The sequence below is a fragment of the Geotrypetes seraphini genome, chromosome 1 (assembly GCF_902459505.1).
Source record: "Geotrypetes seraphini chromosome 1, aGeoSer1.1, whole genome shotgun sequence".
Taxonomy (NCBI): domain Eukaryota; kingdom Metazoa; phylum Chordata; class Amphibia; order Gymnophiona; family Dermophiidae; genus Geotrypetes; species Geotrypetes seraphini.
The window spans coordinates 225,103,779-225,124,945 of record NC_047084.1 but is presented as its reverse complement, the minus strand read 5'-3'; the positions used below and the strand labels follow the sequence as shown (position 1 = coordinate 225,124,945).

Below are 21,167 nucleotides of genomic sequence, written 5' to 3'. Positions count from 1 at the left end.
GGGGAAAAAGAACCCGATGTTCACATACAAAATGGGGGGAACACCACGAGGGGTTAGTAACCTGGAGAGAGACCTGGGAGTGATGGTAGACGCAACACTGAAGGCATCGGCGCAATGCGCCACAGCCTCTAGGAAAGCAAACAGAATGCTGGGTATCATTAAGAAGGGTATTACGACCAGGACGAAGGAAGTCATCATGCCGCTGTATCGTGCAATGGTACGGCCGCATCTGGAGTACTGTGTCCAGTACTGGTCGCCGTACCTCAAGAAAGACATGGCGGTACTTGAGGGAGTACAAAGAAGAGCAACCAAACTGATAAAGGGAATGGAAAATCTCCCATATTCTGACAGATTGAAGCAGTTGGGACTTTTCTCCCTGGAAAAGCGAAGACTTAGAGGAGACATGATAGAAACCTTCAAGATCCTGAAGGGCATAGAAAAAGTAGACAGGGACAGATTTTTTAAATTAAGGGGAACCACAAGTACAAGGGGGCACTTGGAGAAATTGAAAGGGGACAGGTTTAGAACAAACGCTAGGAAGTTCTTTTTCACTCAGAGGGTAGTGGACACATGGAACGCGCTTCCAGAGGCTGTTGTAGACAAGAAAACATTAAATGGTTTCAAAGAAGGTTTGGATAGATTCCTAGAAGAAAAAGGGATTGGGGGGTATAGATAGGTATAGACCATTGCTCAGACAATGGGCCTGATGGGCCGCCGCGGGAGCGGACCGCTGAGAAGGATGGACCTATGGTCTGCCTCAGCGGAGGCAACTTCTTATGTTCTTATGTTCTTATGAATCTCTTGGAGAGAGAAAGAGATAATGGTTACTGTGGATGGGCAGACTACATGGGCCATTTGTCCTTTATCTGCCATCAAGTTTCTATGTTTGATGGTTAGATTCAATTCTCATGAGTTTATCTTTTACCGATTAAATTTTGTACTGATAATGTTGAACTTAAATATAAGAGCATTAATACAGTAATTTTGAAAACAAAAATTTGAACACTTTTCTACTATTTTATTTCAATATTCATTGCAAGGCTCTGATTTAAGGGTTACAGAAATTTTTCCGTTACATTCTGATCAATATTCAAAACGATCGACTAGCCAGAAATGGCCATTTACCAGTCGAATCACTTGTTCAGAAGTATCTGCTAATTTTCAGCAAAACTTAACTAGTTATTGTGAATAAAAATTAGCGGCTAGCACCTAAGTGAAACCCAGCTTTTTGGTTGAGTTCTGGTGGCAGAGTCAGCAGTTGACTGGTGAAGTGTTGATATTCAGAATTAAAACCAGCCAGAGTAACACCATAAATGGAAATGCATAAAACAATCCTATCTTTCACCCTCTTTTACTAAACTACGGTAGATTTTCTATCACAGCCAGGAGCACTAAGTGCTCCGACGCTGCTCCAACGCTCAAAGGAATTCTATGAGCATCGGAACATTTAGTGCTCTAGGTCGTGGTAGAAACCTCTACTGTGATTACTGTGGTGGGTTATTTCATATCAAGGTACATTTCATGTTTAAAAGGAAAAATTAGGTTCTTACCTGCTAATTTTCTTTGTTAGCCTGTAGACCGGTATAGTCCTTACGAATGAGTTTATACCTCACTGTGACCAGCAGATGGAGACTGAGACCAAAATTTATACAGTGGAACCTTGGTTTACGAGCATAATTTGTTCCAGAAGCATGTTCGTAAACCAAAATACTCGTATATCAAAGTGAGTTTCCCCATAGGAAATAATGGAATCTCGGCGAGAGGGAGAATTAGAAGGCCTTGAGCATGCGCAGATGCATGCTCAAGGCCTGGCAGAGGCAGGAAGTTCTTCAAGCGGTACTGACACCCCCCCAGCTAAGTCCTTCTCCAGGAAAAAGTGACCAAAAAAAACAGCAGTGCTCCCACAGCCCCCCAATCCCCCTTCTGCCAGAAAACCCACACCTCCCCCCAACGCACCACCCAACAGTCAAACACAGCCATACCATGCACACACACACATCCCCACCCTCTGACTCCCTCCCCCCAGAAAGTCCACCCCTAACCTTCCATATCCCCTATCCCAAAAGAAACTGCATGGACTCACCCACCCAGCACCTCTCCCAAACCTGTGATGAATAGAAGCCAAAAAAAGAAAAAAAAAAAAAAAATCCCTCCTATTTCAGGCCATACCCCAGACCCATCCCCTTACCATCCCAATATCAGCTAAACTGCAGCAGAGGAGATCCCCCTCCCCCTATGAGAAGAAAAAAAATGCATGACCGCACCAGCTCCCGAACATCCTCCACAGGCCTATCCCATAATGTCCACCCAGCTCTCCCCTACGCCCCTGGCCCACTACCCTACCATCCCGATATCCCCCCCCCCCCTCTCCAGGGCCCAGAAAATGGATCCGCTGTCCCAACTTAAGAACCGAAAGGAGACCCCCAGGACTAGGAAGCAGACCTCCCTCTCCCCCCAGCAATGAATAGTGCAAAGAAACAACAGTATACAAGATACAAAAACCAGAACAAACAAGTGAGATGCCCTTAACAGCAGGGCAACAGGGCATGCTGACAATGATGGAGCACAATGTCACCAAAAGCACAGATACAGCAATGGGCCCACCGGCATGTCCACAAAGGCCCATGGGCAACAGAATCAGCAAGAGCAATCACCATCCAGCAGTCCCAGGCTACCCATAAACCCAGCAGTCTATCCAAAGAAATGGAAACTTATAAAAATAGAAAAGATAAAAAGAAGCGTAGAAAATGGGAGAGTAGTCCTGCTCCAGGAAACGGGCCCCCTCTACAGCCACATGCCGAGTCAGTGTCTGGCCGCGCGGGCCATGGGCAGACATGCAGAGGCCTCCTTCATGGTGTGGCAAAAGAAAAAGATAAAAAGAATAAGGAAGAGAGCACAGAAAAGTAGGGGCTAGCAAAACTCCTAGTCAGGTCCGGAGTGGGAAGAGAAGGAAAGTAGGAAAGCAAAAAGGAAAAAGAAAAAGAGAAAGAGCATCTAGAAGAAGCCTGGTGGAGCAGGGCAGATGACATCCATTAGGCAGCAGCTGGTCCCCCAGCCAAAGTCAGTGTCCACAGTAGCTACAGCAGCTAGGCATTCAGCCCAGCAGGAAGGTGCAAATTTCTGCCAAGGTAGAAAAGTAGAGCGCCCTGTTATCAGAGGCCTCCCATATGGCTGGGCGAAAGAAAGAGAGGGTATAGAAGAAGAAAAAGACAGGGGCCAGCCAGACCCACAAGCGACCAAGAGCAGGAAGAAAAGAATAGAACAGCAAAAAGAATAGAGAAGACAGACAGACAGAAAAGAAATGAACCTATAGGCTGAGCCCTGCCGAGCAAGGCAAACACCAGTCATCGGGTAGCAGGGAGCAAGTTTCAAGCCCTCCAGTGGAACCACGAGGTGATAACAGGGTCCCCAAGGGCCACAGAGTCGAGGCAGTCAGCCCAGCAAGCCCTCCAGGAAGGCGTGGCTCTCCGCCAGAGTAGAAAAGAATAGCGCCCGGTTCTCATGATGCACCCGGAGTTTGGCCAGGTACTGCAGAGCAAATTGCAGCTGTCACTGAAGAAGCTGTGTGCATTAGGGGGCTATCGCTCGGTGTTGCTCCAAAATCTGGGTATAATAGTCCTGGAACAGCAGGAGGTGCTGACCCTCATAGGATACACTGCCCTTCGATTTGTAACTGGTCATAAGTTGGTGCTTGTTGGCGAAGTTGAGAATACGGGCAATCACTGGTCATGGCCTATGGTCTCCATCCCAGTGCACCCGCTCAACTAGCAGGGGAGCACCTCCCGTATCCATACCCAACTCTTTAGGCAGCCAAGTCGAGACCAGGGTTTTCAGATCCACGGCATTAAGGGACTCAGGCAAACCAATAAGCCTAATATTACTGCGGCGGCTTTGGTTTTCGAGGTCCTCAGCCCTGTCCTCCTGCTGGTGGTATTTCTCCACCAGGGTCTGGGCACCCACCTCCAAAGCCACGGTGCGGTCCTCCTGCACTGACACCCGATCTTCCACTTGTTGTAATCAGGTGGCCTACTGCTCTAAGGTATCTTTGATGCCATCGACTGTAGATTGAAGCCGGGTAAGTTTATCATCCAAAAAGGCAGTAAGATGTTTCTAAAACTCCTTGATCGCGTCGGCCTGCAGCATGATTGTCGGGCTGAGCTGTACTCGTGCAGGAGGTGTTTGAGCCGCCATCTTGGCAGGGGTAGAAGGGCCTCTCAGAAGTTTAGGAAGCTTCGAGGCTCGAGCCAGCATACCGCAAAACCCTGGCAAGAAAGGTATCAGCGGGTAGCCTACAACTTGCCCCAGCTGATGATATTGATTTCAGGCACTCAGATTAGAGATTCAACAGAAAAAAGCCAATAATACATAATCGGGGTCAGGAGAGGTATCCAGACACGTCTGTTTAGGTTGAGTGCATCACATGACCCCCAGCTCTTTGCATTCTATTAGGTCTGTTGACCAACCATCACTTCATAAACAATAAGACCCAGATTCTATAAACAGTACTACTGTAAGTTAGGTGGTGGTAGGCACCCTATCACCACCTAACTTACCCCCTCTTATTAAGCCACGTTAGGGTTTTGATTTTTTTTTTTTGGGGGGGGGTTATTACTGGCTATTGCGGTAAAAGCTCCGACGCTCATAAGAATTCTATGAGCATCGGAGGTTTTACCGCAGTGGTAGGTGATTAAAAAACCCTAATGAGGCTTGATAAAGGGAGGGCCTTAATTGCTTTAATTTGCCTGGTAATCACCGTTTTTGTAGGTGCCCGCTGATGTAGGAGCCATTTACAGAATCCAGCCCTGAATGTCTAATCAGGTCTATTAATACAAGCCTTCTCAATCCAGTCCTCAGGACACACCAAATCCCATTGGGTTTTCTGGATATCCAGAAAACCCAATGGGAATTGGTATGCCTTGAGAACTAGGCTAAGAAGCCCTGGTTTACTGGCTACCAAATTATACCAATAATCATCTATGAGTACAATCTATTCAGAGTAAAGCTATTAAACTTAAAGCAGCCTGACAAATTTGACCATGTAACTCCACTGTTAAAAAGGTACATTGCTCACTTTGCTCATGTTATATTAAATAAGGTCTTCATACTATCCCATAAGAAGTTTTAGTCAGTGGGAGAGAAGAAGAGGTCCAAATGTGCATATGCCAGACTGAGTGGTGGGTGGGGTGGGAAGAAATAAAACAGAGGAGAGGAAGAGAGGGAAGGAACAGAAAGAGAGAGAAGTTGGACACAAGGGATGGTTTGGAGGGGGGATAGAGATACTGGATAAGAGGGTAGTTGGGAAGAGAAAGGGAGAGATGGTGATAGTAATGGGGAAGGAGGGAGAGATGCTGGATGACAGGGTATTTGAGAAAAGGAGAGATGGTGGATCTGGGGATGGTGGGGTCCATTGCTGCAGCTGCGGATATGGACACGAAAAAAAGGAAAGATGCCAGACCTCCGGGGGAGGGAAGGGAAATGGAAGGGGAAGACAGAGATGGAAGATGGATAGTTAGCACGGAGAAAGAAGAAAACGACAAATGGGCAGGAGATCCTGGCAAGCGAGTTATCATTAAACAACCAGAGCTTGGGACCAACAAAAGGTAGAAAAAATAATTTTTATTTTCTGTTTTGCGATTACAATATTTATTTTGTTTACACCACAGAGCTGGTATGGGGTTGGAGACGTTGTAGCCCTATACTTCTACCAAGACTAAGCCTTAGTCACTTAGAGGTCCTTTTATTAAGGTATGCATTTAGCACACCTTAATTTAAGGACCCCTAATTATCTTAATAAAAATTTGGCCCGCGGCTTAGCATTTTTTTCAGATTTCGGCCCCTTAAGTTGATTGAGTTTGACACCCCTGGTCTAGATGCTTACTGCATTCTGAGAATTTATAGATGGAACCACATACAGAAAATGTCAATTTTGTTTCTCTGTTTTATGTTATTATGCTTTATGGAATTGATACATTTGAATCTGGATCACATCTGTAAACTGCTCTGTTTTTTTGAAGTGTGGTGCATCAAATGACAAATACAAATATGAGCCTTGGCTGCAATGAACTTTGTTAGTTTCACTTATTCACTGTTCGATCCCATTATGTCATGTATTTGGAGCTACTAAGCGGAGATAGTCCTGCACAATGGAGAGACTCATAAGGCTATTGCTTACCAACACTAGCTTTGAGAAATTTATTTCCAATTCTTTGGTCCATGCCGATAGCTCTAGCTACCTCCTCGACATCCGCTCCCGTCGCTTCGCACAGAGCACTGATGGAGTTAATGCTACTAATCCTCTGGGCAAGGAAAGCATTGGCTGCCTGGAATTTTAAAAAAAAAAAAAATGCTGAATTATATATGCTGTCCTTCCAGTAGAAGAGAACTGTCACTTGCACATTGTATGACAAAACCCATGCATCTAGACCAAGGGTTCTTGGTCCAATCTTCAGGGCACAGTCTGGTTTTCACGATATCCACAATGAATCTGCATGAAATACATTTGCATGCACTGCCTCGATTGTATGAAAATCTTTCATGCAGATTCATTGTGGATATCCTGAAAACCAGACTGGCTGGGTGTTTCAAGAGCCCCTGATCTAGACTGATCTATTCTTTTAATCCTATGATTAAAATTATGCGACCTGCTATTCAATTTAAGTTGCCTTATCCTCTACTGAAGCCAAAATAAAATCGATGAGAAAAATTCCTATGGAGAAAAAGGCTAGTTATCATTGATTCCAATTTCAAAATATTTATTTTCTGGGAAATTTTTAGGGGGGAAGCTAGAAAAACTGCTTGAGGTAATACAATTAGGATGTGTTAGTGGGAACATTACTAGAGATACCCACATTAAGACTTTCAGAAACAGTGCCACCCCAAAATCAGAAAACTTGCCCCACCAGTCCTTACCTCTATTTATCACCCTACCCTCTTCCTACTTCTCTCTGTCCTAGTCCCTCCCTTCACAGGTCTCTACTAATTTGTGGTGTTTACTGGCACTGCAGGCTGCAATTACAACCGGTACCCTCTGGCCAGCAATGGGGTCCTTCCCTCTGTCTCAACTTCCTATTAGCTTGTGGAAAGAATACGGCAGAGGGAAAGCTTCGAGGCTGTTGTAATTGCACTCTGCAGTTTAGGTGAACGCCACAAGTTAGAAGGGTCCTATTTATTATATTCTATTTGTAATAATCTATATTCCACATATTCTACAATTCTATGAGGATTACAAATTATTCCAGTATTCAAGCAATTTTCCCTAACTGTCCCGGTGGGCTCCCACTATTTAATGTACCTGAGGCAATGGGGATTAAGTAACTTGCCCAGGGTCACAAGGAGCAGTGCAGTATTCAAACCCACAACCTCAGGGTGCCAAGTTTGTAGCTCTAATCACTGTGGGTGGGGGGGGGAGGTGGTGCTTATAGAAAGGCGCAGGAGGCCAGTGCTGGACCCAGAGGAAGGAAGAGGGAATAGAGAAAGGTAAGGAGAGTGGGCTGGACCCACAGGAGGGAAGTGGGGAGAGGAGAAGCTGCACTTGGTGAAGGGAAGACAGAAGAAAAATGCTTGTACGTGGATGGAAGGGAAGGGAGAGGAGTACAAATAGATGGAAGGGAGAAGGGGAAATGCATATAGAATGAAGGGAAGAGAGATGAAAATGCTGTATGTGAATAGTAGAGATGGAAGGGGAGAGGGAAATTCATATGGATGAGAGAAGGGGAAACACTGCATATAGATGGGAGGGTAAATGCTACACAGGATGGGAAGGAAGAACGTGGAAATGCACATAGAAGGGAAGAGAATAGAGAAGGGTAGGGTTAACATATAACTCCATAAAAAAGAAGGACAGATGAAGACATTCAGGTTTTACTTCCACTAAAAGCAATGGAAGTAACGCGGTCAGATAGAGAGATCTGGGTTTTACTTCCATTGAAAACAATGGAAGTAAAACCCGGATGTCTCGATCTATCCTCCTTTTTCTGGAGCCATATGCTAATCCTAGAGAAGGGACGTAGGCAGAACTTTCTGTTTGGTAGGCCTAGATTTAACTTCGGTGGGCCCTACTCTGCCCACACCTATATAAGAGTGATTTGAAAACTTTGTTAAAAAAAATCAAGTTAAAACAAATATTTCTTTTTTAAAAAGTTGTATTTCTCAACATAATGTGTAGCCTTTGATGAAGACTTAGTCCGGCGAGTTTCCGGTTTTAACATCCCGTTGAAAAAATAGGTTTTGGTAAATGTTTAAAAATATTTTTTTAACTTAACTTTTTACAAAAGCTTTTCAAACCACCCTCGTATACAGTTTTTCTTAACCTTCCCCTCCACCCCCACATCCATGTCTCCCTCTCTCTTCCTTTCCAACACCTCTGTCCCTACTCACTTCATAAGTCTCTTCTCCTATGCCCCAAGGTGGAATCCCTTCCTCTGGGGGGAGGGGCAATGGCCCAGTATCTGCTCATTTTTCTCTGAAACACCTCCCCCCCTCCCCCTGGACTCCTTCAGAGCCATCACTGGTGGTGAGCCTTATAGGCAACCCATGTCCATAGGAGCCAACTTTTCAAAATGATTGGGGGTGCTAAACCCAATGGAAAGTACCCCTCGTTGGACACTGTTGAGCAATGTTCTCAATATTGGGGGTGATCAAGCACCCATAGAACTGGATCCTATGCCCACATCAGCCCTGCAGGCTTCCCTGTTCCATGTCCCTATCATTGAAGGAACAGAAAATATCAAGAGTGGGACCTGCAGGGAAAGCATAGGTTGCTTATAAGAAAAATTAATTTTATTTTCAGTTTAATGACTGAATTATGGTTTGTCAGTCATGAGAATTTACATCTGCCAATATTATTTTGCACTATACAGAAAGAAATGCATTTCTTTCTATTTCTCTGGTGTTGTACTGCATGCAGAATCAGGTATCCTGAGTTTCAGTTTAATTTTTAATACTAGTGTATTTGAACAGGGGCTCTCTGTGTTCTGTATGTTTGACTGAGGCCAGAATGGGGTGCTGTGGAAGCATAAGAGAAAGGAAGGAAATAGGTCTCCTGAAGTGGTTGAATGATGGTGGAAATGGGGTTAATATGATATAATGAAGTGTCATTGACTTGCCCCCAATAATACCTAGTTTGCCCCCCTGCAGCCAACCCAAAATATTTATATCTTAAGACGCCACTGGTTCTTGATGCAAGAGATTTTAAATTAAACTAAAAAATAAAAATTAGTAGATAAATAGAAGTTATTCTGAAAAAAAAAAAAAAGAAGTGTTCAGAAAGGGTATATAAGAGCCAGGTATTGCAATCGTGATCTTTCATGAAATTCTCTCTCTTTTTTTTTTTTAATTTGCAATTTTAATGTATTTTTCATGAAAACTTTTGAATTATCAAAAACTTCAGGTATAATTCCATAATAAACACTGAAATAGGTACACGTAGTTTCTTCAATGCACCCATTCCCAGATATAGCCAAAATTCCATAACTCAGATAGTCCCCCCTCCCCACCCTCCTATACCCCCCAAAAAACACAGTTACTTACCATAACAGTTGTTATCCAGGGACAGCAGGCAGCTATTCTCACATGTGGGTGACGTCATCCAAGGAGTCCGGATGCGGACAGCCTCGCAAGCAGACTTGCTTGTAGAAAACTTCAAAGTTTCGAGTCTGCCGCACCGTGGCTGTGTGCACAGGGCGCGTCTCCTCAATTCAGATAGCTAGCAGAGAAGCCAACCAGGGAAGGTGGGTGGGTTGTGAGAATATCTGTCTGCTGTCCCTGGAAAAACAACTGTTACGGTAAGTAACTGTGCTTTATCCCAGGACAAGCAGGCAGCCTATTCTCACATGTGGGTGACCTCCAAACTAACTAGAATGGAATGGTGGGAGTGTTGGCAACTTAAGAGAATAAATTTTATAATATTCTCTGGCAAAAATGGCCATCCCGTCTGGAGAAAACATCTAGACAATAATGAGAGGTGAGCCGAGGACCAGGTGACAGCTTTGCATATTCATCAATATGAGTGGATCTGAGGAAAGCTACTGAAGCCACCATGACTGACTCAACTCTGTAGATGCAGTCCAGCCTGGGCATAGAAGAAAAAGATACAAGCAGCCATCCAGTTGGAGATGGTACGCTTAGAAATTGGATGTCCCAAGTTGTTTGGATCGAAGGAGACAAAAAGTTGAGGAGCCGATCAGTGTGGTTTGGTGCGTTCTGAGTAGAAGGCCAAAGCATGTTTATAGTCCATGGTATGAAGAGCTGATTCTCCAGGATGAGAATGAGGCTTTGGAAAAAAATACTGGAAGTACAATGGATCGATTGAGATGAAATTCTGAAATCACTTTAGGCAAGAATTTAGGATGAGTACGGAGGACCACCTTGTCATGATGGAAAACTGTGAAAGTGGATCAGCAACTAAAGCTTGCAGGTCACTGACTCTTTGATCAGATGTGAGGGCAATGAGAAACACCACTTTCCAAGTGAGATATTTGAGACGAGTCAAAGCCATTGGTTCAAAAGGAGGCTTCATCAATTGAGCAAGGACCACATTGAGATCCCAAACCACTGGAGGCAGTTTGAGAGGAGGTTTGACATTGAAAAGTCCTTTCATAAATTTGGAAACCACCAGATGAGTGGAGATGTGTTTCCCTTCAAGAGGCTGATGGAAAGCAGCAATTGCACTGAGATGGACTTGGATAGATGTCTACCTCTGGCCTCCAGTGTACAAGTGCAAAAGATAATCCAAGACAGAAACCAAGGAGGTATCTCGAGGCTCCTTGTTATGAAAGATGCACCACATAGAAAATCTGGTCCATTTTTGGTGGTAGCATTGCCTAGTGGCAGGCTTTCTGGAAGCCTCTAGAACAGGGGTGTCCAACCTGTGGCTCAAGGGCCGCATGCGGCCCCATGAAGTATTTTGTGTGGTCCCAGTTGAAGGTGATGCAGTGTTTTCCTCTGCTGCCCCTGGGTGTTTACCATCTTGCCACCTCCCTCTGTCTTGCTGCAGTGTTTGCACGGTTGCAGCCCCAGAAACATTTTTTTTTCGGCCAATGCGGCCCAGGGAAGCCAAAAGGTTGGACACCCCTGCTCTAGAATGTCTCGTACAGGTTGAGAAAACTGAAGAGGAGTCATGTTGAGAGGTACCAAGCTGTCAAGTGCAGAGACTTCAGGTTGGGATGAAGTAGAGATCCTTGACTCTATGTAAGCAGAGATGGAAAAACTGGTAGAAGGTATGGCTCCCTGCTACTGAGCTGAAGTAGAAGGGAGTACCAAGGTTGCCTGGGCCACCGTGGAGCTATCAGAATCATGGTGGCATGATCATTCTTGAGCTTGACAAGGGTCTTGAGAATGAGAGGTAAGAGCTTCGTCCATTCCAGCAGAAAAGCATCTGCCTAGAGGCGATGAGGAGAGTATATCCTGGAGCAGAACTGAGGCAGTTTGTGGTTGTGGGGAGATGCAAAGAGATCTATCTGAGGAGTGGCCCACTGAGAAAAAAATGTGATGAAGAGGTGAGGAATTAAGTGTCCATTCATGAGGTTGCAGAAGATGACTCAACTTGTCCGCCAGACAGTTTTTCTCTCCTTGAATGTAGACAGCTTTCAGGAAGGTGTTGTGAAGGATTTCCCAATCCCAAACCTTCAGAGCTTCCTGGCAAAGAGGAAGAGATCCTGTTCCTCCCTGCTTGTTGACACAATACATGGCGACTTGGTTGTCCGTCCGTATAAGGACTACTTGGTCGTGAAGAAGATGTTGAAAAACTTTGAGAGCATTGATGATCGCTCTGAGTTCCAATAGATTGATATGACACTGATGGTGCATGCTGGACCAATGGCCTTCAGTATGGATACCATCGAGGTGAGGCCCCCCCCCCCCCCCAAGCGTAGGTCGAGGAATCTGTCGTGAGGACCTTCTGATAAGGGAGTGTCTGAAACAGTAAACCTCTGGAGAGATTGGAAGAGAGCATCCACCAGCGGAGAGACTGTCTCAACTAAGGAGTGACTGTAATGTGTTGAGAGAATGGTTTGCAAGCCTGCGTCCACTGAGATGCCAGGGTCCACTGAGGAATTCTGAGGTGAAGTCTGGCAAAAGGAGTCACGTGAACGGTCGAGGCCACGTGACCGAGTAGTACCATCATGTGTCTCGCTGAGAGTGAAGAAAGGGAAGACACTTTGTGACTCAGCTGAAGAAGAGCATCCAGACGCTGCTGAGGAAGGAATGCTCTGAGCTGGATAGTATCCAGGATAACTCCAATGAACTGTAGATTCTGAGAGGGCTGAAGGTGGGATTTGGGAAAGTTGATTTCAAATCCCAAGCTTTGTAGAAACCACATAGTCCGTTGGGTCACTACAATAACCCCCTGAGATGTAGAATCTTTGATTAGCCAGTTGTCCAGGTAGGGGAATACCTGAAGACTATGGTTCCTTAGGGCTGCTGCTACCACCACTAGGCACTTGGTGAACACTCTGGGAGATGATGCCAGGCTGAAGGGTAACACTCTGTATTGAAAATGCAGATTCCCCACCCGAAATCTGAGGTACTGATGGGAGGCTGGATGAATGGGAATATGAATGTAAGCCTCCTTGAGATTTAGAAAGCATAACCAATCATTCTGATCTAGAAGGGGATAAAGGGATGCCAGGGACAACATGCAAAATTTTTCTTTGACCAAAAATTTGTTGAGAGCCCTGAGATCCAGATCCAAATCTATGAAACTAGGAAGTAACGGGAGTAAAACCCCTTGCTCTGCTGTTCCATAGGAACTTCCTCGATGGCACGGAGAAGAAGCAGAGCTTGAGCTGCCTGAAGAAGGGCAGTCTAGGATGGATTGGAAGGATACTCTTGGAGGAAGATCTGGTGGAATCTGGAAGAAACAAAGAGTATCCTTCCTTGAGGTCTCATGTAATCATCTCCCAGCAATGGTAAAAATGATGGAGACGACCTCCAATGGGAAGGGGAGAGGATAGAGGCAGAACGATGGAGGTTATGCTCTGTACTAGATGATCAAAAAGGTTGACAGGCCTTAGGAGCAGCAGGACTCTGAGGTTTCTGCTGCCTCTGTTGCTGTGGTTGTTTCTTAGGAGGCGCTCTGGTATATAAGGAGCTGCCCTCTGTGGGAAATGCTGCTGGTAAAATGGAAGCGGCCTGAAGCCCTTAGAGGTGGAAGGCTTAGGTTTAGGACGGTTGATGGAAGCAAATGACTTCTCATGTTCAGACAACTTCTTAGTGGCAGCCTCTATGGATTGCCGTCACAAGGAATATTAGCCAGACGATCCTGAAGATTGGGATCCATATCGATGGTATGAAGTCTTTAGAAAAACCAGGCAGTATATCAATCAAGTACTTGAAATAAGTAGTGAAAATAAAATTATAATTGGAGGACCTTGGAGGCCATCATTGAATTTTGATAAAGATGATGGCCAAACTTATTCATGGTCCTACCCTCTCTTCCAGGCGGTATGATGGCATAGACCCTGGAAGGATGGGTCCTCTTCATTGAAGATTACACAAGAAGGGATTGGTGAGATAGCTGTGAATTCTCAAAGCCCTTGCAATGTAGAGTTCTATACCTCGATTCCAATTTGCCTGGAACAGCAGGAATAACATAAGGAGTCTTGAGGTTTCGTTTGAAAGTTTGAGACAGAAGTTTGTTAAGAGGAAGCTTGAGAGACTCTGCAGGAGGCCAAGGCATACTCATTTCCTCTAAATACTCCTTAGAGTGTTTCGATCCAGCATCCAATTTAATGTCTAGGTCCTCAGCCATCTGACGGAAGGAGGAAAATTGACAATTGATCCGCCAGAGCATGGTCTCGAGAGAGATTCGATGACTTCAAGTGGAGAACGAAGGCGAGGCCTCTGGAGTATTGATATCCCAGCGAATAGACAGACTGAGACGAGGCACAAGGCATTGGAATCAGCCGATTCCTCAGGTTCTGCAATCAGTGTTCTTGATCAAGGAGTTGGAGGCCTTGAAGAGCTGGAAGGCCTGGATGAGGTAGGCTTCTCTCTGGAAGATTATCTGCGCTTCGATGAATGCCTTGATGAGGGCCTCGACCGGCGATGAGTGGTGCCTGGAAGCAGGTCGAGGAGACTTCGCCCTATGCGAAACGGGCAATGACTTTGGAGATGGTATAGGGCTGGAAGCTGTAAATCAAAACCCCATGGACTCAGTGGTTTGGATCGAGGAATCTTGAAGTACTCGCAAAGACTCGGCTCCTTGCATAGTGTGTGTGGATTCCAGTTGAGACACTCGCAAAGACTCGGCTCCTGGCATAGAGAGCGTGGATTCCGGTCAAGACACAGGCAAGGACTCTAACTCTTGCGAGACTGCTGAGTGCCCAAGCTGGACTGCAGGAAGCAGAGTCGAGGCAGGATTGTATTTGCTCAGTAACTGAACAAATTCCCGCTCTAAAATGGTCTGGATAGTAACCTGCAATTGTGGATCCAAATCTGAAACTGGACCACTTGCTGAGGCTAAAGGCTCAGCAAGTGGCAGAGGAAGCATGTTTTGGCTTGGAGTGCTTGGATAGCTTGAGGACCACCGCCGGAACCGTCTGCTTAGGTATCTGACCTGAGGGGAGCTCAGGAGAAGACTTGGCAGATTTACTCAAGGTCAAGGACGATCCAAATGAGAAAGGTCTAATGAGGCTCGAGGTCGGAGTTGTGGAGGCAGGAGGTCACCCCGCTAAAGGGTTGACTGAGTCGGAGGTCAAGGTCGAGGGTGTAGCAGAAGAGTCCATCCTGAAAATCTTCTCCACTTGAACCCAACGACATTTGAAGGCTCGAGGCTGAAGAGTAGCACAGTTAACGCACAACTCCAGGCAATGGTCAGGCCCCAGGCACTGAAGACACCAGCGGTGTGGGTCAGTCAGGGAGATCGCCCGCTGGCACTGGCTACACTTCTTGAAGCCCATGACAGGCTGGAACATAGAAGGGAAGATAGCCGCTGCAAAATCGAAGCCCGCGGGCTGTGGGCGTGCAGCAGGCCCTGCCAGTCAGTCGATGAAAAAATAAAACTTTTTTTTTAAGGAACAAAAAGAATTACATAGCGATCCGATAATAAAGAAAATAAAACATAAACCGCAGTGAAGAGAAGGCACAAAGTGAACTAAGTTCAGTGCAGAATGTCAAAGACAGACTTCTCGGCTCCGCAGAAAACTGAGAACTGAGGAGACACACCCTGTGCTGGGCGGGAAGGTACTTGCGCAAGCACGGTGCGGCAGACTTGAAACTTTGAAGTTTTCTACAAGCAAGTGTGCTTACAAGGCTGTTCATATCCGGGCTCCGTGGATGACATCACCCACATGTGTGAATAGGCTGCCTGCTTGTCTTGGGATAACCTCCCCTTATGACAATCCAGTAACTCCAAAGTCTTCACACCTCCTAGCCCCCCCAACCTTTACAATGCTTTTACTTGCATCTCAAATCTCCTCCAGACAGGATCATAACCATTGCACTTACCATGCTTTAAAGTTGTCAGTTTGTACATACTCTGCCAGAGCTTTAACTTTTGCACCACCATGTTCCACTCTGGTGAAACAGGCTGGTTCTAACTAGTAGATATTGCCAGCCTGGTAGCAGTAAGGGTTAGTTTACAAAATTTAGAGTCTCCATCCTCCAGATCAATCTCATGCAGATGTAGCAGAGCAAGCTCCCAAGAAGCAGGCACTTTTGCCCAGTAACTCCGAATGCTCCTGAAACACCAACCTCCAAAATCCTCACACTCAGGTACACAATCCTTCCACAAATGCAAATATGTCCCTTCCTCCCCATACTCTCCAACACATACCATCCATCTCCCCCTTTCCCAATTCGGGCTAAAAGTGCCAGGGTGAAATACTACCTCAAATGCTTTATACCCATTCTCCATCATAAATGTTTTTGTTTATTTAAGATTTAATATACCGCTCCTGTATTTCACTGACCTAAGTAGTTTACAAAGTATCAAACTGCTAATCCCAAAGAAGAGACAGACCTCCCTCCATATTTTTCCCGCTCCTCAATGGGTAGCCCCCACTCTGAATGGAGCTCCCTTACCCTCATATATAGTATAGAATTCAGGCATTTGTATATAGCTTAAATAGTCACCTTCTGCAAGGAGGGACCCAATAGCTTCTCAAATGGAGTTTTCCCCTGAAGGAGCTCCTGCAATAACTTTGATGTCTTTAAATAATGTTAAAAACAAAAAATAGAGCTGTGGAGACTATGTTAATATAAAAGTTTTAATAGAAGTACCATATTTTCTCGCATATAACGCGCGCGTTATACGTGGTTTTTACAAACCGCGCATACCCTTGCGCGTTATACGCGTGAGCGCGTTGTACAAAATTTTTTTTACATAGTTCCCCCCCCCCCCCGACGCCCGATTCATCACCTGGAAGGAGCGCTTGCACTCCCACCCCGAAGGACCGCTCGCACCCCCACCCGAAGGACCGCTCGCACCCCCACAGCCTCCCCCCTCCCCCATGGAGAAGCTGTCTACCTTGTTTCCGGATGCCAGCCCAGCTGCTTCCTCTGCCGGCGGTCCTGCCTCTTCTCAGAGCCCTGTGCTGCGCTGCTTCCTCTTCAGGCGGTCCCGCCCTTTATCTGATGTCAGAGAAAGGGCGGGACCGCCGGAAGAAAAAGCAGCACAGCAGGGCTCAGAGAAGGGGTGGGACCGCCGGCAGAGGAAACAGCTGGGCTCGCTGGCATCCGGAAACAAGGTAGACAGCTTCTCCATGGGGGAGGGGGGGGAGGCTATGGGGGTGCGAGCGGTTCTTTGGGTGGGGGTGCGAGCGGTCCTTCGGGATGGGAGTGCGAGCGCTCCTTCGGGGTGGGGGTGCGGGTGCGTGCGAGCGGTCCTTAGGGGTGGGGGTGCGAGCGGTCCTGCAGGGGGGTGAATCGGACGTCGGGGGGGGCATCAGGCTTTCAGGGTAGGGGCAAGACTTCAAGGAGGAAAGGAGAGTCGGGGCGGGCGAAAACAGAGTCAGGGTCTCCAGAGGAGAGTCGGGGCGGGCGAAAGGAGAGTCGGGCAGCATGCGCGGTATACGGGTGTGCGCGGTATATAAAAATTTATGTACATAAATATGTGTTTTTTGCGCGCTATACCCGTGTGCGTGTTTTACACGGGTGCGCGTTATCTATGTGAAAATACGGTAATTCTTCTCAAATTAAAAGCAATGCAGTCAAAATAAAGTCAATCCATATAACACACAGCAAAAGAGTTGTGGTACAGACCTGACACGGTTCGTGTTTCGGTTGTAATAATGTTCTTCTGGGGTATAATTGAAGAATATCACAAAATTTAATAATGCTAAGAGGCATCCAAAATTGTGTGAGTGAAATTGCCAAACTGTGTCTTACATGGATTGATTTTATTTTGACTGCATGGCTTTTAATTTGTGAAGAATTGCTGCTATTAAAACTTTTATATCAAGAACATTGTTTCCACAATTCTAATTTTGTTTTTCTGTAATAAAATGTAGGTAGGGAAACGCATCTTGGGATGTCAACCCACATCTAGTCTGAAGTAGAGAGTTGCGTGGGGACAGAAATCCCACCCATCCCCACGAGAAATCCCACCCGTCCCCACAAGGAATCCCCTCTGTCCCCACCCATCCCTATAAACTTCAGAAATAGTTATTTCATTTAATTATGCTACTGAATTAAAGGCTCTGGTAGAGACCCATTTACAAATAAGCAAAGAGACTTTATTAATTTAGAAATATTAATTGGGAAGAATGCATACTTTGTAAACGGGTTTCTACCACAGCCTCTAATGTAAATATAAAATATAAATACTCAGCTGATGGCTCGTCTTCTATTTCCTGCCTGCACTGCTCCAGCACACATAGCCGACTAAAAGTTTTCCCCGATGTCAGCGCTGACGTCGGAGGGAGGGAGGGGCTTTGTTTCAAACTGCAAAATGCTAAAGAAACCCACAAAAAGTTAAAATTAATTTATGGTGATACTGCAGTGACCATGAGGACGGTTTATAAGTGGTTCAAGTGATTTTGTAATGGTTGTGAATTGGTTAAAAACTAGGAGAGATTGGGATGCCCTTCAACATTGAAAACCCAAGAGAATGTTGAAAAAGTAAGCAAAATGATTCAAACAGGCGATTGCCTACTAAGGGAAATTTCTGAGGATCTGAACATCTCTTATGCTTATGATCAAAACATTAATGGATTTGCACATGAGGCAAGCGAGTGCGAAAATTGTTCCATGCATGACGCTCTCCAACCGAGTACAGTTGATAAGTTAGAGTTGAAAACATTTCTTTTTTCTGATGCTTATCATAACAAATAGTGGCATTTGATTTTTGAGTGTTGTGCAAGGAGAGAAAACAGTGGGAGTGCCACAGGGGTCTGTACTGGGCCCGGTGCTATTTAACTTATTTATAAATGATCTGGAAATTGGAACGTTCAATTAAATTCAGTAAGATCCCTAAAAATACTAGGAGTTACAATAGATGATAGGTTATCCTTCCATGAACACATTACTAATACTGTCAGAACATGTTTCTTCAAATTGCGTATGATCCGATCAATTGCCAAATTTTTAGAGCCAAAATCACTAAGCATACTGATTCACTCATTTATTATTTCAAAACTTGATTACTGTAACTTTATTAATAAATGTCACCCAAAAAGAGAAAAAACGTCTTCAGATAGTTCAAAATACGGCAATCAAATTAATACACAACCGCAAAAAATTTGACCATGTTACACCGCTCTTGATCGAATCACATTGGCTCCCTATTACCCATCGCATTACTTTTAAAATCTTACTTTTAGTTTTTAAAACATTGACTACGAATTAACCCCAATTCATCAATAGATTGCTCATTCTATATAGTACATCACGCTCTTTAAGATCCACTGATCAAAAACTTCTGACAGTTCCATCGCTAAAAGTCATTGGAACTCGTCGCACTGACATCTTATCTGCGATAGCCCCACAATTATGGAACAGTTTGCCCCAGTATCTCAGAGTAGAAAATGATCTGAAACAGTTTAAAAGCAGCTTAAAGAGTTTCCTTTTTAAAGATGCGTTTAATGTGTGAGCTTAATTAAGGATTATTATTAAATTTTTTCTTTTTTACCTTTTTATTTCTCCGTTATTTCCCTTAAAAATGTTGTATTTTTACCATTTATGTTTTCTTTAATATATACGATTGTAGTTCTACCCTTTCTTTCCTCATGTGTCTGTTAGTTTATATGACTTTATTTATTATTCTGTATGATAATGTGTTAAATTTATGTATCCTTTTATAATTAATCTGTTGTATCTATTTTTTATCTGTAAATCGCTTAGCAAATTAAATTAAGCGATCCAACAAGTCAAAAATAAACTTGAAATGACGAGCAAGGTGATTAAATTTGCAGATGACACTAAACTATTCAAAGGTCTTAAATCGCTTGTGGATTGTGAAAAATTGCAGGCGGACCTTAGGAAATTGGAAGACTGGCAGATGAAATTTAATGTGGACAAATGCAAAGTAATGCACATTGGGAAGAATAACCTGAATCACAGTTACTGGATGCTAGGGTCCACCTTGGGATTAGCACCCAAGAAAAGGATCTGGGTGTCATCGTAGACAATACAATGAAATCTTCCGCCCAATGTGCGGCGGTGGCCAAAAAAGCAAATAGGATGCTAGGAATTATTAAAAAAGGGATGGTTAACAAGACTAAGAATGTTATAATGCCCCTGTATCTCTCCATGGTGCGACCTCATCTGGAATATTGCGTTCAATTCTGGTCTCCTTATCTCAAGAAAGATATAGTGGCACTAGAAAAGGTTCAAAGAAGAGTGACCATGATGGTAAAGGGGATGGAACTCCTCTCATGATGAAAGACTAGGGCTCTTCAGCTTAGAAAAGAGACGGCTGAGGGGAGACATGATTAAAGTCTACCAAATCCTGAGTGGAGTAGAACGGGTACAAGTGGTTCGATTTTTCACTCCATCAAAAATTACAAAGACTAGGGGACACTCAAAGTTAAAGGGGAAATACTTTCAAAATCAATTGGAGGAAATTTTTTTTCACTCAGAGAATTGTTAAGCTCTGGAACGTGTTGCCAGAGGATGTGGTAAGAGCCGATAGCGTAGCTGGTTTTAAGAAAAGTTTGGACAAGTTCCTGGACAAGTCTGTTATTGAGAAAGACATGGGGGAAGCCACTGCTTTCCCTGTATCGGTAGCATGGAACATTGCTACTCCTTGTGTTTTGGCCAGGTACTAGTGAACTGGATCGGCCAATGTGAGAACGGGCTACTGGGCTTGATGGACCATTGGCTATTCTTAAGTTCTTATATGTTCTTAATGCAATATTATTTAGACTATATTTCCTGTATTTAATTTACCTTTTATTTCTGTAATTTTATTATGTTTATGTAATAAATGAACAATTATAAATAAATGTTTGAATGCTGATAAAAACATTGAGTGGACACTTCCAAGTTGATTTTGCAGCATTTTCAGCAAGCTAGTGCCAACTTTTTAGAATTAGTTAGTTACTGTTGATGAAACATGGTTACAGCACTATGATACCAAGACAAAACAGTCCTTGCAATGGCAGCACTCAAATTCTCCAAGGCCAATGAAATTCAAGACCCAAAAGTCAAGCAGGAGAGGTCTTGGCTATAAGAACATAAGAATAGCCATACTGGATCAGACTAATGGTCCATCTAGCCCAGTATCCTGTCTTCAGAGACCAGTCCAAATCATAAGTACTGTACCTGGCAAATACCCACAGATTGCCCTGTTCCAAATCAGGTCACTATTTACAAAAACAAACTGCAGACCTCACAGTTTCTACTTGACAAGATGCAGTGAGACCCGGAAACCTACAACATGCATGATGCCAGCTGCAGAAGCCCTGAGAGAACATATAGTCCCTATATAGTTGGAGAACACAAATATTAGCTGGCTTCACCAAAGTTGCTGTTTGTGCTGCTTTTAGCAATCATGCATGCTGTCTGGGTGGGAGCTCAGATGTCAAATATAATGCAATAGGTTGCTCTGTTTCTGAAAATAGTTGGAACTTCGTTTAGCATTCTATTTCATACTCCAGGTCAGCCTCTAACACACAAAGTATGTTTTTCATCTTGAACAGAGCACAGTAGACTTCTATTAAATCTCATAGAATGAACCCATCTTTCTCTGAATTGTGTTGGACCTGTAACACTGATATTGGGTCTTTAAA

At 44.5% G+C, this 21,167-nt stretch overlaps 1 protein-coding gene across 4 annotated transcripts in view; it reads right to left on the bottom strand.

The window, feature by feature from the left end:
• The window catches only part of UGDH (UDP-glucose 6-dehydrogenase), a 133,216-nt gene that overhangs the window by 43,601 nt on the left and 68,448 nt on the right, over positions 1-21,167 (bottom strand). For all 4 annotated transcript variants that reach the window (XM_033947352.1, XM_033947322.1, XM_033947341.1 and 1 more), the window contains one exon: positions 6,173-6,320. In XM_033947352.1, coding sequence (XP_033803243.1) covers positions 6,173-6,320 — 148 coding nt within the window. The remainder of the gene's footprint in view (positions 1-6,172; positions 6,321-21,167) is intronic.